The sequence below is a fragment of the Gobio gobio genome, assembly GCF_949357685.1.
Source record: "Gobio gobio genome assembly, chromosome: 19".
NCBI lineage: Eukaryota > Metazoa > Chordata > Actinopteri > Cypriniformes > Gobionidae > Gobio > Gobio gobio.
Window position 1 is genome coordinate 40,863,461 of NC_137112.1, and position 17,660 is coordinate 40,881,120.

Here is a 17,660-nt window from a genome sequence, read left to right on the forward strand (position 1 = left end):
AGTGTATTAAAAACACATTTTTATAGGCAGTTACCATAGGAATATTTCACGTTTAACTTTAATACTTTTGTGGAACACAAAAGGAGATATTTTGCAGAACATTCACGCTGCTCTTTTCTGCACAGTAGCTGTTTCCATACAAACTTATGGACAAAATTGGAATATTGCATAAAACATTTGCGAATAAAACACTGTTTCCATCCAGTGAATCGAAGAGAACAAAATCGTCGCTTCCTGATAAATTGGTGATAAATATCACTATGAAAAATGAAAATTGATGCAGTAGGAGAAGACACCGTATATAATATAGGTCTATAATATTACACAGAGCGAGCAGACGAAACGCAATAAACACAGTCATGTTAACTTCGTTTTTGAGGCAGATGCTGCTGTTTGGGAACGCAGTCGTGTAAGACTTCTGGAAGGGAATTACACCGAACCACTTTGCTCAGGCATTTCAGAATGACCAAAACAGCATTTCAGATGCTGTGCAACGAGTTCGGTCCGCTAGTTAGGTCATCCCACACCAGTTATGCTGCCCCATCGCAAAGTCATGTCTTTTTTTATGCGGAATTAAGGTATTTATTTGGTAAATGTGTTTCCATTGTAGTTTATGCGCATGTTTTCATAATCAGATAAAAAAATATATCAGACTCAGTTGGGCGCATGCTTTTTTAAATGCACATTTTTAAAATGTATGCAAATCTTGGCATTTCCATCCAGCGTTTTTTTTATGCGATATCCCAAAAGGTGCATAAAAATCGGTGGAGGGAAACACAGTGACAGTGAATTTAGACGTGGCATTGACTTAAGATGAAATAAAAGATGTGCACTAAGTCTTCTAACAGTCATATGATAGCTTTGTTTGAAGGACAGAAAGTGTGAAGGTTTATTTTCTAAAAATCCCTAAAAATGTTTGACATCAGTAGCTGCGTTTACATAGACCCTAAAAATAAGATTGTAATTGGACTAATAGCACAGTCAGAATAAAAAGGTCACATGTAAACACTTCAATCGGAATGATTTGGTCAAATTGAAATTTCATTCGGATTGTAAGGGGTGGTTTAAACTTTTTATAATCTGTTCAATAGGTTAATAGGTAAACAATTAATCGGATTGAAAACTGGAACATTGTACAACGATGTAGAAATGCCGTAATGACGTATGACACACAGAACAAGCTGTTGTTGTTAAATATAGTGTTATAAATGACTATCGTGTCAATCTATTCTTCTTCCACTCATGGGCCCTATCATACACACGGCACAATGCGACACCAGACGCGATGCAAGTGTTTTTTGCTAGTTTCAGCCTAGTCATTATCACGTCCAGCGCCACGTTGTTTAATAGCGAATGTACTCTGTTCACCCATGGGTGTGCTGGTCTGAAAATGAGGTGTGTTCAGGCGCATTGTTGGCGCGTTGCTATTTTGAGGCAAATGAAAACCACTGCTGCACCACTGACCAACAAAAAACTTGGTCTAAAGTCAATAGCGCATGTAAATAGCGAATCCACCATGGTGCAAGAGCAACTGGCTTTTAAAGGGAATGGGAGATGAGACTCTGATTGGTTAATTGCACGTTACACCCAAAACACACCCATGACTCATTAAGAGACTAGGTACAACCCTTTTGGACAATGCGCCTGACTTGTCGACCATTTTTTCTGTCGTTAAACTAGCAAAAGTGGATTTGGACACACCCTAATTGCACCTGCGCCGTGCGCTTCAGACCATGCGCTCAGATCGTTAAAATAGGGCCCATCGTGTGTAAAGCAGTGCAAGACAAGGGTGTCCCATGTCTCGCTTTGGACTCTCATACACAGCCAAATTGTTTTGGGTGCAGAAAGGTGCGTTTTTACTGCTTGATTAGCAGCACGACACAAAGCTTCATCATGTGCTCGTCGTCTCCTTATAAGGATCCGAAATAGATAAACATAACGTCTGTTTTTTAACACAAAGAAAAGACGCAGTGGTAGGGGGATGAGTAGTATGTGCCAACAGCAGGAAACTCATAAGATCATAAGATCAATTCCGATTTGAAGCTTGTGACATAAACGCTCACATGATATCACTTTATTTAGCTTTCGTGTAAACAGTATGTTCGGATTCATCAATTGGAATGATTGCATTCTGATTGAAACAAAAGGTGTCCATGTAAACGTAGTTAGTGACATGATCGCCACTGGCGTCAGACCTGCAGAGTGAATGTACATGAACACAAATAACAAAAGAGATTTGAAAACTATGGTGGATAGGAATTAGGAATTTAAAATGTAGTCATACATTCTTAAGTTTCCTTATTGCCACTGATGTTTCCATGAAGAACCTTACAAACCTTTCCATTGCACAAAAGGTTATTTCACAAGTTCACACTTACATATAATTTATGGAGAGTAAATTTAAATGCGTATTTGACGTGCTGTCCGGGGAGGTGACTTTGAGCTTAGAATTTGGCCCGAACCCCTGCCTTGTACCCCTGCCTTGTATGTAAGTGGTTAGAACTAAAAGTGTGGAGAAGGGGTGGTGGAGGGATGCTGATAGACTGTCAACGAACGGAGGTAGGACTGCTGCATATATATATATATATATATACCTCTTATTGTTGATTAGCTGAGTGCTCTCAACTTATGTCAATTATCTGAACGTACTCCTCCCGAAACTTGTTAATAAAACATAATTTATAGTGGGGGAAGTTTCTTCAGATTATTGAAATTTTCTTCACACTAAGAAAAAAGAATGTCTTTTAGGAACTGTTAAAAGAAAGGTTCTTTGGGGTTCTTTAGCATCACTATGAAATATTTTGTCATCTTTATTCTTAAAAGTGTATAGGCCACTTTTATAGTGTTTTTAAGTCGCTTTTTTAGAGTGTTGACGGTTCTAAACTCAACTCAACAGAATGAAAATGAAAATGTTCTCCTTTTGTGTTCCAAAGGTACACAATGAAGAATTTCCCCTTTAAAAGTATGATGTGTGTCACATATGGACATGGGCACTTACCTTACGTCCGTCGATGCCATCAAGACCATTGTAACCTTTGTCTCCCTAAAAGAGGATTGGGATTCAATTCAGCATGATATACAACTTCTGATTGGCAAGACTACATAATTAAAGAGAACAAAAATAAGCTCACCTTGAAGCCTTTATGACCTCTCTCTCCCTGCAGATAAAACAAGAGTGTATTAGTGACGTTTGGCAGTTCTAGAATGAATTATGAGATAAAATAATCGACTGCAGACTGTTGGAATTTGCTTTTAATACAAATTTCCATCGAATCAGCAAGGAAGCTCTGTCTCTTTTACCTTATCACCTCTTATTCCTTGGTCTCCCTGGAAGGAAAGGGAAAAAAGTATAGATTATCATTGCAGCAAGAGTGCACAAATCAACTGTAATGTAAACAGAATATAAATATTTGTGAGAGAGAGCGGAAGACAGACCTTCATTCCTTGGTAACCGACTGGACCGGGATCACCAGCATTTCCCTAATAGGAGAAGTAGCAGAAAGAAACATCAGAGAATGCCAAAACGAGTTTTGCAATGTGGTTGTGGTATAAATAACTAATACAGAGACATGTGGATGCCCCCTCGACCCCTCTGAACTCCTAGTGACAATATTAACAGACCTGAAGTGAGAATAAACAAGGATGAAGGTGGGATAAAGTCTTAAGATAGTATCTTCTAGAAAGAATTCCTACAGGGGCTTATACTGTATGCTGTTTAGTCTACACAATCAACATTCACTGTAAAATAATAGAATAGCTGGTCACCATATGCTGTTTAATAGCTGGATGTTTCCCAGTGTGTGTGTGCTTGTTTTATGATACTTATGAGGGCCAAACATCTGAAAACATCCTTACAAACATAGAAAAACTGTGAAGAAAAATGTGGCAGACAGGAAGTTCAGAGAAAAAAACGAATTTTGAAAGGTCATTGAAATTGTAACAGCTGCAAAAGATGAAAGACGCTGGACCTCGGGGTCAGTTGAGGGTTTTGCTTTGATTGGATTCTCAACAAAGAAATCCGGAGACACATGGAACATTTATTGGACACAATGATCTCATGGTCATGTGAAAAGTATTAATCGGCATGTTAATAGGCATGTACGATTGACTTTTTACCTGACAGCTGTATATTTTGACATAAGGTGCGGCCACATTTACTGTTCTTAAACGAAATTACACGGGCGGAATCCAGTCATTTCAATAGCATGGTCAGAAATTTTGTGTGAGGGCGAAAGATTTCCCCCATGAAGATTTCACAAAGGGGTTAAAGTTGGTCACACAGATTCTGTCATGAGAGAATATGCTAATCAATGACTTGAAGATAGTTAACTCCACATCAGTACACATCCACTAACCATTCAGAAACGTCCTGTTGCATTCTATATGTTGTCACTTCACTTCATGGAGTCTCTCCGTCATTGTCCGAACAGTTTTGACATTTTCAGTGTGTGTCTGCCTGAGGTAATCGGAGCTGCTAACACAAGCTCTTGAAGCTCCGCCCTCTTCTAGAAAGGGGGTTCGGGGGCAGCAGCTCATTTGCATTTAAAGGGACACACACAAAAATGGCACACTTTTGCTCACCCTCAAAAAGTTAACATTTTAACATGATCTGTGGGTTATTTTAAAAGGTAAAGCTTCACACACACACTCTGGTGACATCAGAGACATATTTTACATCTTGTAAAAAGGGGCATAATAGGACCCCTTTAACAGAAAGTGTGAGCTGTGCTTCATACATCGCTACCTTTTTGGCAGCAACATTTTGCTAACGTGACCGCACATACAAGGCCAGATTTACTAACAGCTTGCGCAAACACAAACCCTCCTTTGGCGCTAAAAAACTACTGTGAGGATTTACTAAAGACAAGCAGTGAAAAATGAGCGCTGAAAAGGCGTTGACAGTTATTTATTGCATATGTAGGAGTTTCCCTTTCAGACGTAGAATTTATGGGAGGAGAGTATTCAAATGAATTATGCAACATGATTTGGTAATTCAATTTACTGGAATTTGTGCCAATATTTAACGTTGAAAAAAAGCATGTCTGAACCCATTTTGGGCTTGACATGGTTGCGTCTGTTCTGTAATTTGCGCATTGTCAGCAGATATTATCTCATAATTAGCAGCAGGTATATTGACTGCTGTCACTTTAAGACCTGATGCACGGAGCCATTATACTGTTTTCTTTCTCAGCTGTTTACGTTGACTTAAAACATATCTCACCAAGACCAGCCTTTTGTCATTATTTTGTGTGTATCTGACTGTTTAAGCGTAATAAGCAGCAAAAAATAACTCAATTTAGTACTGAGAGGAGGCTATACAAAATCTGCGGGAACGAGTAAATTATACGAAAAAGTGCAAAGTGCAAACCCATGCCGAAGGGTTTAACACCAACAATATTCATCCTGAGCAAATGAAACGAGTGAGTGAAGGGAGATGGTTTGTGTGTCAACTCGCTGTCGGAGAGATGAGAAAAGTGCAGCTGGTATTGTGTATTGTGTGTTTCAGGTGAAAAATGTATATTTTTGACAGCGCTACATTGCACTTAGTCTATTATTTCAGATGCCTTTTTAAAAGACTACAATTGAAAAATGTATATATTATATATAAAATTAAATCAGCCAAAGTGGCTAGTATAGGCGTTAATGTCAAGCCCTGTGTAATAATATGATTTTGTTAAGCATGATATTTAGTTCTTTTGTATGTCTTTACATATAGCAGAATGACAATAAAGTGAACTTAAATATATAAAGTACAATAAAGTGTAATAAAATGTACGCCTACAAACAACCACTATCACTTCTAAATGGGCATTTATCTTGCAATAGCAGATAGCAGATGCTTACCGGAGAGCCAACATCTCCTTTCTCTCCTGGCATGCCTGGTCTTCCAGTCTCGCCCTGCAGGAAAAGGAAAGGTTAGGCGTTTCAGATATGTCAGTATCGATATGTATTGAAAAAAATCGATATTTCAGACAACACTACACAGACCTCTGTGCATGCTGAGAGTGAATTAAACATGAACATTAAAGATGAATATTTGTGGATGGATGGAGGCAACATAAAGACATAAAAATCTATTTTATTAATACTCACTCTTTGTCCTAGCTCTCCAGGGGGTCCCGGAGGGCCTCCAGGGGCCTGTGAAAATATTGCATGAAACAGTTAGAAACAGAAAATATCCATACCGATCTGTTAAAATGGGTTAGACAAGTAATATCACTTACGTTGCAGTCAAAGGAGCAGCACTGAAGGAAAAATTTATAAAACAAAATTAATTTTGTAATGTACACAAAAAAAAGTATGGTATATAAATGTGCAAAAGCTATGGGAAAGCAACATACCACATCCTTTGTTTCATTTGTCTAGAATGAAAAGAAAAAAAGAGGGAGAGGACCACATTAGACAAATCTACACACACAATTGGCATGAGCCGATGTTTTGCTTTCAATGGCTGCCATTATTGATGGCACACAGATAAAGGAAGTTCAGTGGGTTGGAATTCCCTCTGTGCTGAGCTCATGTGTTTAAAAAAAGCTGTATTATTAAATAAATGCATTGAGCCTATACATTAGAATTGATTTTAGCATTATAAACTATGGACCCACTTTATATTAGGTGGCCTAAACTACTGTGTACTAACATTTTAATTATTCATTTGATACGATGCACGTATTGTGTACATGTTTTTACATTGTACTTGTACTATTTTTTTTAAATACCTGCATGCAATTACATCTGTAATTAATTTCTGTAGTTACATTTATAATTACACTGTTGACACTTCTTACACCTTAAACTTACCCATACCACCACACCTGCCCCTAACTTTACCCATATCCCACCTCAATATCAGCAAAAGTGTTTTGCAATACAATATGAACACAATAAGTACATTGTACTTATTTTTTTTTATGTAAGTAAATAGTAGTTAAGGCCATCTAATATAAAGTGGGGCCTACACGACTGTTAAAACGCTGTGGGTCAGTAAAAAATGTTATGTTTTTGAAAGAAGTATATCAAAAATACAGAAAAAAAATCTGTAATATTGTTTCTTTGTTCAATAGAAAGTTCAAAACAACAGCATTCAATTGAAATGGAAATATTTTGTAACATTATAAATGTCTTTACTGTCAATTTTAATCAATTTAATGCAACTTTGCGAAGTAAATATATTAATTAAAAAATGTACAAAAAATGAATGACCCCAAACATTGAACAGTATACTGTATATAGCTCAAGGTACACAATGTACACACAGATCTATGCCAATGTAATTTTTTCTCAAATAAATATTTGATCATGCAGTTTTAAGTAGTTTCTTAATTCTTTTCTTTAGGCAAATCAATTCTGTATGTGTTTGGGTCAGTCTGACTCATGAATCCACAGGAAAACCACATAAACATCCTTGTTGTGGTGAGTTTGTGTCACGACACTCACAATCATGTGGATGATGGAGTGTATAGTGCTCAGTTGTGTGGAGCGGGTGTTGTCTGCAGCGGTGAAGTTCTGTCTGTAGTTCAGATCTGTGGCAATGACAGACAGTCTGGTGTCCTGGGAAGAAGACAGTTGAAAGAAAAGGAAACATTATGGCTTGTCCAAAATACATCGGCTTTCTCACAAAAAGCATGACTTTTTGTGTAAGTCTTGTGTGGCCAGACTTTTGACCATCGGCATAAAGTCTACTACACATTGTTGCTTATTATTGCCGCCCACTTACACAGGAAGAAGATATATGAATGGCGGTTTTTATATTGTTTACTTGCTTTTACTCAAATATTTCAAATAAAAATCTTGGTAACATTCTGCTAACTATAAGTAACATTGCAACTACCAGTCATTAGAAGTATTAGTAGTCTGTCTATATAATATCCGCTAACACTTTCTTTTAGTCCCCCAACAGACTTTCTACTGACTATAAGTAACTTTGCAAGTATATGTCAATTATCCTCCTAACCTAGCAATCTGCTAATAAGAGTTAGTTGAGAACACTGCAAAAAAAACGCTTTTCTTACTTAGTATTTTTGTCTTGTTTCCAGTCCAAATATCAAAAAATTCTAAAATCAAGATGCATTTAATAGATGAGTAAAATGGCATAATATATTATACCTTGTGTTCTGGAAAATCGTTGCTTAAAGGGATAGTTCACCCAAAATTGAAAATTAGCCCATGATTTACTCACTCTCAAGCCATCCTAGGTGTATATGACATTCTTTTTCAGACGAACACAATCTATTAAAAGTTATATTAAAAAATTTCCTGGCTCTACCATGAATGGAAGCCCAAAATCTGAAGCCTAAAAAGTGTATCCATTCATTATAAAAAAGTGAATCGATGGGTTTTTGTCAGAAACATTTTTCTGTTAAAGTAAAATATCTATCTTCCGGCTGACCACCTTCCGTATTCGAGCCGTGTGGATTATTTTTATAATGGATAGATGCACTTTTTTGGGCTTACATTTTTGGCCTGCCATTATAATGCTTGGATTAGCCAGGATAATTTGTAATACATTCAGATTGTATTCATCTGAAAGAAGATTCACCAAGGATGGCTTGAGGGTGAGTAAATTATGGGGTAATTTTTTTTAATTTTTGGGTGAACTATAGCTTTAAAATAAGTAAAATTATCTGCCAGTGGGGTAAGAAAAAGTATCTTAAAGGGTTAGTTCACCCAAAAATTAAAATTAGCCCATAATTTACTCACGCCCAAGTCATCCTAGGTGTATAGGACATTCTTCTTTCAGACGAATAAAATCAGAGTTATATTACAAAAGTCCAGGCTAATCCAAGCATTAGAACAATGATTCATAGTTGCTCTGTTTTTGAAGTCCATAAAAAGTGCATCTGTCCGTCAAATAACTGCTCCACGCGGCTCCGGGGTGTTAATAAAAGCCTTCTAAAGCGAATCAACGGATTTGTGTAAGAAAAATATTCATATTTATAACTTTATCAAGTAAACTTTCGACGGACCGCATTCCATGGAAAAGTGTTGAATGTTGAAAGTGAAACTCAAGATGTGTACGTGACGTCATGACGAGCATATCTGGTCGCGTTAGTCTTTCGATCGGCAGGGGAACTTTCAACAATTTTTCCATAAATTGAACAGGGAAGGCGGTCGGTCGAAAGTTTACTTGATAAAGTAAATCTTACACAAACGCATCGATTCGCTTCAGAAGGCCTTTATTAACACCCCAGAGCCGCGTGGAGCATGTTATTTAATGGGCAGAAGCACTTTTTATGGACTTCAAAAACAGAGCAACTATGAATCCAATTCTAATGCTTGGATTAGCCTGGACTTTTGTAATATAACTCAGATTTTATTCGTCTGAAAGAAGAATGTCATATACACCTAGGATAACTTCAGGGTAGTAAAGTTTTCATTTTTGGGTGAACTATCCCTTTAATGCAAAACGGAAACAAGATTGTTTTCTAAACTGATTGGCTCGTTTTGAGCAAAAACTCACTTAATTTTATTTTTAATTTTAAAAAAAAATATCTTAAAGGGTTAGTTCTAGCCTGGATGCCAGCCGAATTTAGCCCCGCCCACAAAATGTTTTGCTCGGGCAATTCGGTCTGGACTCGCTCCATAGAGAAGGAAGTATGCCCGAACAGAAACTGTTCGGACCAATGAAATTGTCAGGGCGGGCTTTAGACGATGATGGACAGATGATCAACAGTAACGTAATCATCCACGTCATCGAAGGCTCTTGGGTTGAATTTGCTCTTATCCTAAACGGAGAACTTGTTCGTATATGCGTTCACCTTCACTATTTCTCTCAGAAACGATGATCGTGTTGGTAAGTACTCTGTGTATCCTTAAATTATTTTATTACTGCCAAAGATCGTTTACACTCATGTTTTTCTTGTAACGTTACTTAATCATGCGTGCGTGCAGACAGGGTTTCCAAGTGTTTTTGCAATGTCGCGCACAATTGCTACTCAAAACGTTTGGTTGGCAAAATATGTTATTTTGGCTAGGTTGCCTGCTAAAATCCGCATTCCTGGGTTTATATAATCACATAATTGGGGTCGCTTCAACCCGCGGACATGGAGAAAAACACGGACTTGGTAACAGTGCAGTTGAGTTCTGTTGACATTTGACAACTAACGTTACGCGTCGCTCCGTTGCTCTGATTGGTTGTGGGTCTATCCAATTGAGGTCTTTCCTGGCTCGGTTGAAACACGCCCCATAATCAAAGCGGTACCAGACTCAAATTCTGACTAGAATTGAGTATGGCCACGCCAGGCTAGGTTAGTTCACCCAAAAATGAAAATAATGTAATTTATTACTCATCCTCATGCCGTTCCACACCTGTAAGATCGCCGTTCATCTTGGGAACACAAATGAAGATATTTTTGTTGAAATCCGAAGGCTCAGTGAGGCTTGCATAGCCAGCAATGACATTTCCTCTCTCAAGATCCATTAATGTACTAAAAACATATGCTTCATGAAGCTTTGAAGCATTATGAATCAGCGTGTTGGTTGAATCATGATTCGGATCGCGTGTCAAACTGCTGAAATCACGTGACTTTGGTGCTCCGAGCTGCTGATTCGATACACTGATTCATAACGCTCCAAAGCTTCATGAAGCAGTGTTTTTGAAATCGGCCATCACTATATGAGTCATTATTTAGTTTTTTTGGCGCACCAAAAATATTCTCGTCGCTTTATAATATTAATATTGAACCACTCTATTCACATGAACTGATTAAAATGTGTTTTTAGTACATTAATGGATCTTGAGAGAGGAAATGTCATTGCTGGCTATGCAGGCCTCACTGAACCATTGGATTTCAACAAAAATATCTTAATTTGTGTTCCGAAGATGAACTGAAGTCTTACGGGTGTGGAACGGCATGAGGGTGAGTAATAAATGACATTATTTTCATTTTTGGGTGAACTAGCCCTTTAAGTAAAAAAAAGCATTTTTCTAGTGTAGTTGCAAGGTTAGTAGAATGTCTAAAGTGGACTATCAAAAAATCTAAATTAAGTGTAACCAATATCTTTCAAACATTAAATGGCATGCACCTTGTAAACTTTGGCAAAAATGGTAGTCTACGCACTTATTGTAAAAACTATTAATTAAATGCAACCTTTTTTTATATGTAATAAAATGTTTTATGTTTATGTGAAGTGCACATTCATTCTCTGAAATTGTAAAGCCAGCCAATCACACAGTACGTCAGGCAGTTTGGAGGATGAGTTTACTTTTCATGCAAAACTGCTCTTGAAGTACAGTCATAGGTTATCTACTTAAGTTTGTAAGCATCAATTATATGCATGTCAGGAAACGTAATGCTAAGTAGTGTAAAGTAGCATTTCTTTTGTGTACAGTACCTCCTGGTCAGGCGAGATGGCCACAGCGAACACTTTGATGGCATGTTGTCGTGCTTCATTGGCAGCCTCCTGGATCCCACCACATGGCTCCTTGTAGCCGGTCACAGGGTGACCATCCGTGATCACCACAATGTACTTATTCTCATGATAATGGGAGCCCCTGCAAGCAGATGTATGCATGTATGTATGTATGTATGTATGTATGTATTTTAAAATGTATATGCAGTTTCAAATAATGCCAAAATGAACATACGCTCGGAGCAGCTCAGCAATACCCTCCTTGATGGCACAGTCGGTGTATGTTCCTTTGCCTATATATTTGATTGTTTCTATGGCTTCCTTCAGGTCGTTGCGTCTTGTGTTCAGGTCAACTAATTCCATCACCAGCTCGATGTCGTCACTGTAGTGCAGCGCTCCTGAGTTCCACGTCACATCACGATCACAAGGCTGTCGCCTGTCAAAAACACAATCAAATTACATTTGTAGCAAAGCATTAAAGTAGAAATGTATGTAAACTTATTGTTAAAGGTGCCGTTATTCCGTTATCGATGCAATTGCACTTGCAAAAAAGTAAATAATATAATTTGACCTGGTCATGTGATCTCAATATGGCAGACATCATAGATGGCTCATCTCACGTGTAACATAAATCTGATTTTTCTAGGCCTGGCATACACTGTCCGCCTTTAATGGGAACCTATTACGCCCTTTTTAAAAAGTCTTGTTTTTGGGGTCTACTAGAATAGATTTTCATGCTTGAATTCTAAAAAAAAAAAAAAAAAATTCACACATACAGTTTTGCAGCCAACCAATCAGAGCACATCAGGCTTTTCAGAAGGAGGGGCTTCATAGAGATATTAGGTGTGTTCGACTTAAAGAGGTGCTGTGCAGACCGATTGGTGTATGACATTAAAGTACAGCGAGAGCGAGTAGAGAGCAGAAAGCTCTGTATAGTTTGAATCGCTCTCTGTTGTACTTTAATGTCATACACCAATCAGTCTGTGCAAGTCAAACACACCAAGGGCCCTATCATACACCCAGCGCAATGCGACGCCAGGCGAGTGTTTTTGGCTAGTTTCCGCCCAACGCAGTTATCATTTTCAAGTCCAGCACAATGTTGTTTAAATAGCAAATGCACTCACGCTCATCTGTTCACCCATGGGTGTGCTGGTCTGAAAACGAGGTGTGTTCAGGCGCATTGTTGGCGTGTTGCTATTTTGAGACAACTGAAAACGACTGCACCATTGACCGACAAAAACCTGGTCTAAAGTCAATAGTGCAGTATTTTTTGTAGTAGGCATCGCAATAAGGCAGGCAAGGCAGGCACTTGCCTGGGGCCCAGCATTTTGGAAATTAGAAATGGTAATACAAACATGCAGCGACATCTCTGCATCCCCCTTAGTGGGGCCCCCGCTCTCGTTACGCTGGTAATGCTTTCGCCACCTCGCCTCGACCGCCTTCTTCAAACTGTAGAAAATGCATGATTTGATTTGTTAAGCATGAAGAGAACTTATCCATCTGGCTTGGCCGCTCGCTCTAATGTTAACCTAGATAAATATTCGTTATTATTATATCCAAGTGTTTGTGTGGAGTGTAGAAGCTGAAGTATAGCGCGCTTACATGACATGAAGGCGCCAGCGCGGTCACTGGCATTTTTTCCTGACAGCGAAAACAATTTAAAATACTCCATAATTTATGGTCATACAGATAAGAGTAATAAATCATTTATTTGCATTTGTGTAAACTCACAATAACAACAAATAGTTCAAAATAGTTCAAATAATGAAAGCAAACAGGACGCGCGCTTTCTTTCATCATAGTCTGCAGCGCATCTCATAAATGAACCGAAACTAGGCGTATCAGGCTTCTTGCCTCGCTTTATATATGAGAAATATATCTAGCCTATAGAAAGCTTGAAATGTCTACTTTTAAACGAACAAATTCAAATCGAAAACAAATATTCTCTGGTTATGTAATCCATATGATTTTTTTTTTGGTTTTGTTATGTGTTTTGACTACTTTTGTATTTTGTAAAATTAGATAACGAAGATATATTAACTTTTTTTTTTAATAGGGCCTTATTGATTAATTTTACCTGGGGCCCCCACTCAATGTTGGTTTGCCTCTGTGTGCGCATATAGGCGTGTGCACAACGCGCGTACACTCTGCTTATTACACACACAGAGACACATTTGCAGCAGCACACAAACATTTTTAAATATTAAAAATAAAAGGATTTCTCTCTGGAGAAGCGTTCAGTCTTTCCGCCATGTAAATAGTGAATCTGCCATGGTGCAAGAGCAACTGGCTTTGAGGGAATGGAAGATGAGACTCCGATTGGTTTATTGCACGTTACGCCCAAAACACACCCACGACTCATTAAGAGACTAGGTACAACCCTTTTAGACCATGCGTCTGGTATGGCGACCGTTTATTTCCGTTGTTAAACTAGCAAAAGTGTATTTGGACACACCCTAAGTGCACCTACACCATGCGCTTCAGACCATGCACTCAGATCATTAAAATAGGGCCCCTAATGTCTCAATGAAGCCCCTCCTTCCAGAAAGTGCAATTTGCTCTGATTGGTTGGCTGGACAAGTGTGTTGTGATTGGTCAACCACTTAGAGCATGTTTCCGAGATGTCAAACCCCGATTACCATAACCGCAAGTTTCAACACACTACAAACGCAACTCAAACAGAATAGGAAAAAAACAGGAAGCAAGAATTTCGCCCTTTGAAATGGAATTTGCGCTTTGTAACTTTGCAGATAATAGGACCACTTTAAAAGCATTTAAATGTGATAAACATATGATACGATAAAATGGTAAAAGATAGATATGATAAACATTTATCAAATATCTTGGTCAAGACATTGACCAGAATATGTCATTTAAAGATAGCGTACAGGTTTTTCAGCTCATCGATGAACAGCTTAGTGAAGGCCTTGATCTGGTTTATGTAGAACTCTGGAGGTTTGGCTCTGAGGGCCACACTTTCAGATGTGTCCAACACAAAGAACAAATCCACAGGACAATCTGCAGGAAGACAGAAGTACAAATCACAAAATCATCTGCGGTTTAGAAATCAGTGCTTTACAGGTCTCGACTATCAAGTTTACAGTCATGACTTCAGGAAAAGTATCAAATTCTTAAATGTGAGTTTAAAATAAAATAATTGTGTAAACAGTAGCAATGCATTATCACGTTCATTATGCTATATGCATTATGAGGTCAAATAAAGAACATAAAACATTTTGTTATATAGTGGGTGTAACATCATACATAAACTTTCAATGTTTACTCACTTTAATCTCCACTTCCTAATCGTGATAATTATGGTTAGTTTGGATCCAACCACATTAAAAAATAATGAGCTCCCCCTATTGGTGGATGATAAACTTGACGCTCCATCATCAATTTTGGACATGTGAGAAATTGGCATCACCTGACATAAATACTCCAGTCATGTGACATTACAGGTCATTTGAATATGGTATATTTGAGGTACAGTATACAGGTATATATATGTACCCAGATGTATGTTGTGTGTAACTGCAACAATGCCATAGTAAAATGTTAACCTAATCATAGGAAAATATTCATATTTTAAAATCCATCTCCTTGGGACAGTCCAGCTAGATTAACTTTCTTCAGATGAATATTAAAATAATTATTTCATCCTGTATTTACCAAATTAAGCACAGTTTATATACGAAGAACCCACAAATGTGGCCTAAAAAGGCCTTTCATGCATAGAGGAACAAAGTTTATTCAAAAACACAAGTTGCATGTCAACAAAGCATCTGCTGAATAACTCACTATCATTCATATAAAAGCATAATTTTGGTGATTTTTTTCATGCATCAAAGCATAATAATCTCCTGCATATACTGTAAAACAAGCAGCATCCCATCTCAAACATCATCGTGCATCTCTGGATGGATGGAATCATAATTTTGCAAGGGATAAAATAATGTCAATAATTCTGTAAATTACTACTATTGCATACGGTAACTCATTACTGCACTATACTACAATTTAATATAGCATACTCCCATCCCAAATAATACCTTTCTATGTTTCCATGAGGAATAACTCCCTAGTACACAATACCATTTAGATTACTTTCAGTTGAAATACCTCTACACAAACTTTAATAACTTTTCCATGTTTATCATAACAAAAGAGCAAACGTTACATGCGTTCAGAAGGTAGCAGAGTATATTGTATGTCCAGCGTTTTGTAGCTTCAAAATCTCTCTTATAACCGACTTTTACGCACACGAGACAGTAGTAGCCTAATCCCCAACATGCAAAACATTCATTGCAAATAATAAATAATCAATACAAGGACGAAAAATGGGCTATTTATAATTACCTCTGAAGGAGGATATTTGTGCATCCTGAGCGAAGATCCCTGCCCAAAGTGCGCACAGAGCGGTCAATATATATCCATTAATCGCCATAGATCCTGATTTTACTGCACGTTAACCGTGCAAACTGACTTTGAGGAACACGCAGAACAGGAGTGATATGATTGCAGATGAAATATGAAAACAGGTTCGGGTGAGATGAAGTAGCGGACAGTGGCACGGTGGCGCGTCTGCTCAGAGCGCACAGCAGAATGAAACGCCTTACAGCAGGAGACAGGAGGAGGAGGAGCAGTTCGGTCCACTCATGTAGGCTACTTCAGTGCTCCATCTGTGCTGCTATACAGCGATGTTAGGCCCTGAAACATACGTATATTAATAATCGACATTTACCTGATGAAAATGATTATGTTTAATGCGTCCAATGAACCCTGTTTCTGCCCGATGCAAATGTTTTACGACTTTTAAAGATGCGTATGAAACCACCACTATATAACACAAAAGTGGCATTTTAACTAAATGTAAACGTTTCATGCTTAATACATGCACTTAAAATGGCCCCCTATAACAAAATTTGCATTATATTCATTTATTTATTCCATTAATGCATTTAACAAGCAATTTTTACATGATATAATATTATAGGCCTGCTGTAATACTGTCTAATAGTCAGAAACACCATGAAACAAATGCATGTCATCATATAATATAAATTATATTAAATATTTATATTAGTAATTATATTTTTTAATAATAATGAAAATGACCAAAAATCACCTTTTTCTTATTATAGCCTACTTTTTTTAAAAAAAACATTAAATTATAATTCCATTAAATTGGAATCTTCTTTAATTAGTGAAAGAATGCTTTCGACTTTTTGTCATTTTATTTATTTAAATGTATTTCGTATTACATTTTTATTTATTCAGTGATGCCAAATGCCCAGTTTTATTCCAGCAATAATAACGTTTTTTTCAGAAAGTTTAGTTACTCTGGAAACTACAGTTTTTTTTAGTCGCTTTGGTACTATTTTCAAAAGCAAGGTGTACATTTTCAAAACTCATAGTGCTAATATCACAACAGATCATCAAAAGGGCACTTTTTTCAAACATTTCAGCATATTTTCAATTGTGTGAATACAATACACAAAACCACAAAGTATCCTTTTCACTACACAACAGAAGTGTTTCATCTTTATAAATGTTTCATTCACAGTAACTGCCTTTCATAAAGCTCTTACTATCAAACTTTTGATTTGCATCTTTTCTTGTTCAGTTTAATACATTTGTCTATTATATAATCCAACTGACCTTAATGGTTAATCAATCAATCATTTGGTACACAAATAGATTAGATATTGAGTATATAGACATAGTTTCTAATTTGTTTGCAATTTCCGAAATGGATAACCATATAACATTAATTATTTTTACATTATACGTGATTTATCTTAGATTTTAAGGTGTGTGTGGTAAATTCTACATTATGGGGACAAAATGTCCCCATAAAGATGGCAATATCCTACAGTAATATCCCTTGCAGGGACATTTTTTGGTCAAGCTTATAAATCATACAGAATGAGTTTAAATTTTTTTTTTTTTAAATGCAGAAATGTTTCTGTGACAGGTAGGTTTAGTGTAAGGGGAGAGAATATAGAGTTTGTACAGTATAAAAATCATAATGTCTATGGAGAGTCTATGGAGTGTGTGTGTATGTGGGGGGGATAGGTGGGACAGAAATATTTGCAATTTGTGAATAGAGCAGAATAGAGTATAAGGGAGTGGAAATAGTCAATGACGGTGTAACATCAGACTGATCAGAAATCAGAAGAAGGGAGACAGATGGCATCAAATATAGCATTTTACATTACAGTATGTATATGCCATGTGATACTGTAAACCGATTACCATGGTAGAGACTGTCACATTACTGTAACTGTAACCCTTATAAAGCTCAA

The 17,660-nt window shown here is 37.2% G+C and overlaps 1 protein-coding gene across 1 annotated transcript in view; it reads right to left on the reverse strand.

Annotated features, from left to right (window-relative positions):
- Window positions 1-15,959, reverse strand: part of col6a1 (collagen, type VI, alpha 1) — a 54,648-nt gene extending 38,689 nt beyond the window's left edge. Inside the window, exons 1-13 of the mRNA XM_079844492.1 lie at window positions 15,712-15,959; window positions 14,241-14,370; window positions 11,588-11,788; window positions 11,335-11,494; window positions 7,438-7,551; window positions 6,342-6,362; window positions 6,225-6,245; window positions 6,094-6,138; window positions 5,845-5,898; window positions 3,436-3,480; window positions 3,301-3,327; window positions 3,132-3,158; window positions 2,999-3,043 (exon numbers count right to left, since the gene is read on the reverse strand). Coding sequence (XP_079700618.1) covers window positions 2,999-3,043; window positions 3,132-3,158; window positions 3,301-3,327; window positions 3,436-3,480; window positions 5,845-5,898; window positions 6,094-6,138; window positions 6,225-6,245; window positions 6,342-6,362; window positions 7,438-7,551; window positions 11,335-11,494; window positions 11,588-11,788; window positions 14,241-14,370; window positions 15,712-15,799 — 978 coding nt within the window. The 5' untranslated portion in view covers window positions 15,800-15,959. The remainder of the gene's footprint in view (window positions 1-2,998; window positions 3,044-3,131; window positions 3,159-3,300; window positions 3,328-3,435; window positions 3,481-5,844; window positions 5,899-6,093; window positions 6,139-6,224; window positions 6,246-6,341; window positions 6,363-7,437; window positions 7,552-11,334; window positions 11,495-11,587; window positions 11,789-14,240; window positions 14,371-15,711) is intronic.
- Window positions 15,960-17,660: the final 1,701 nt, after the last annotated feature.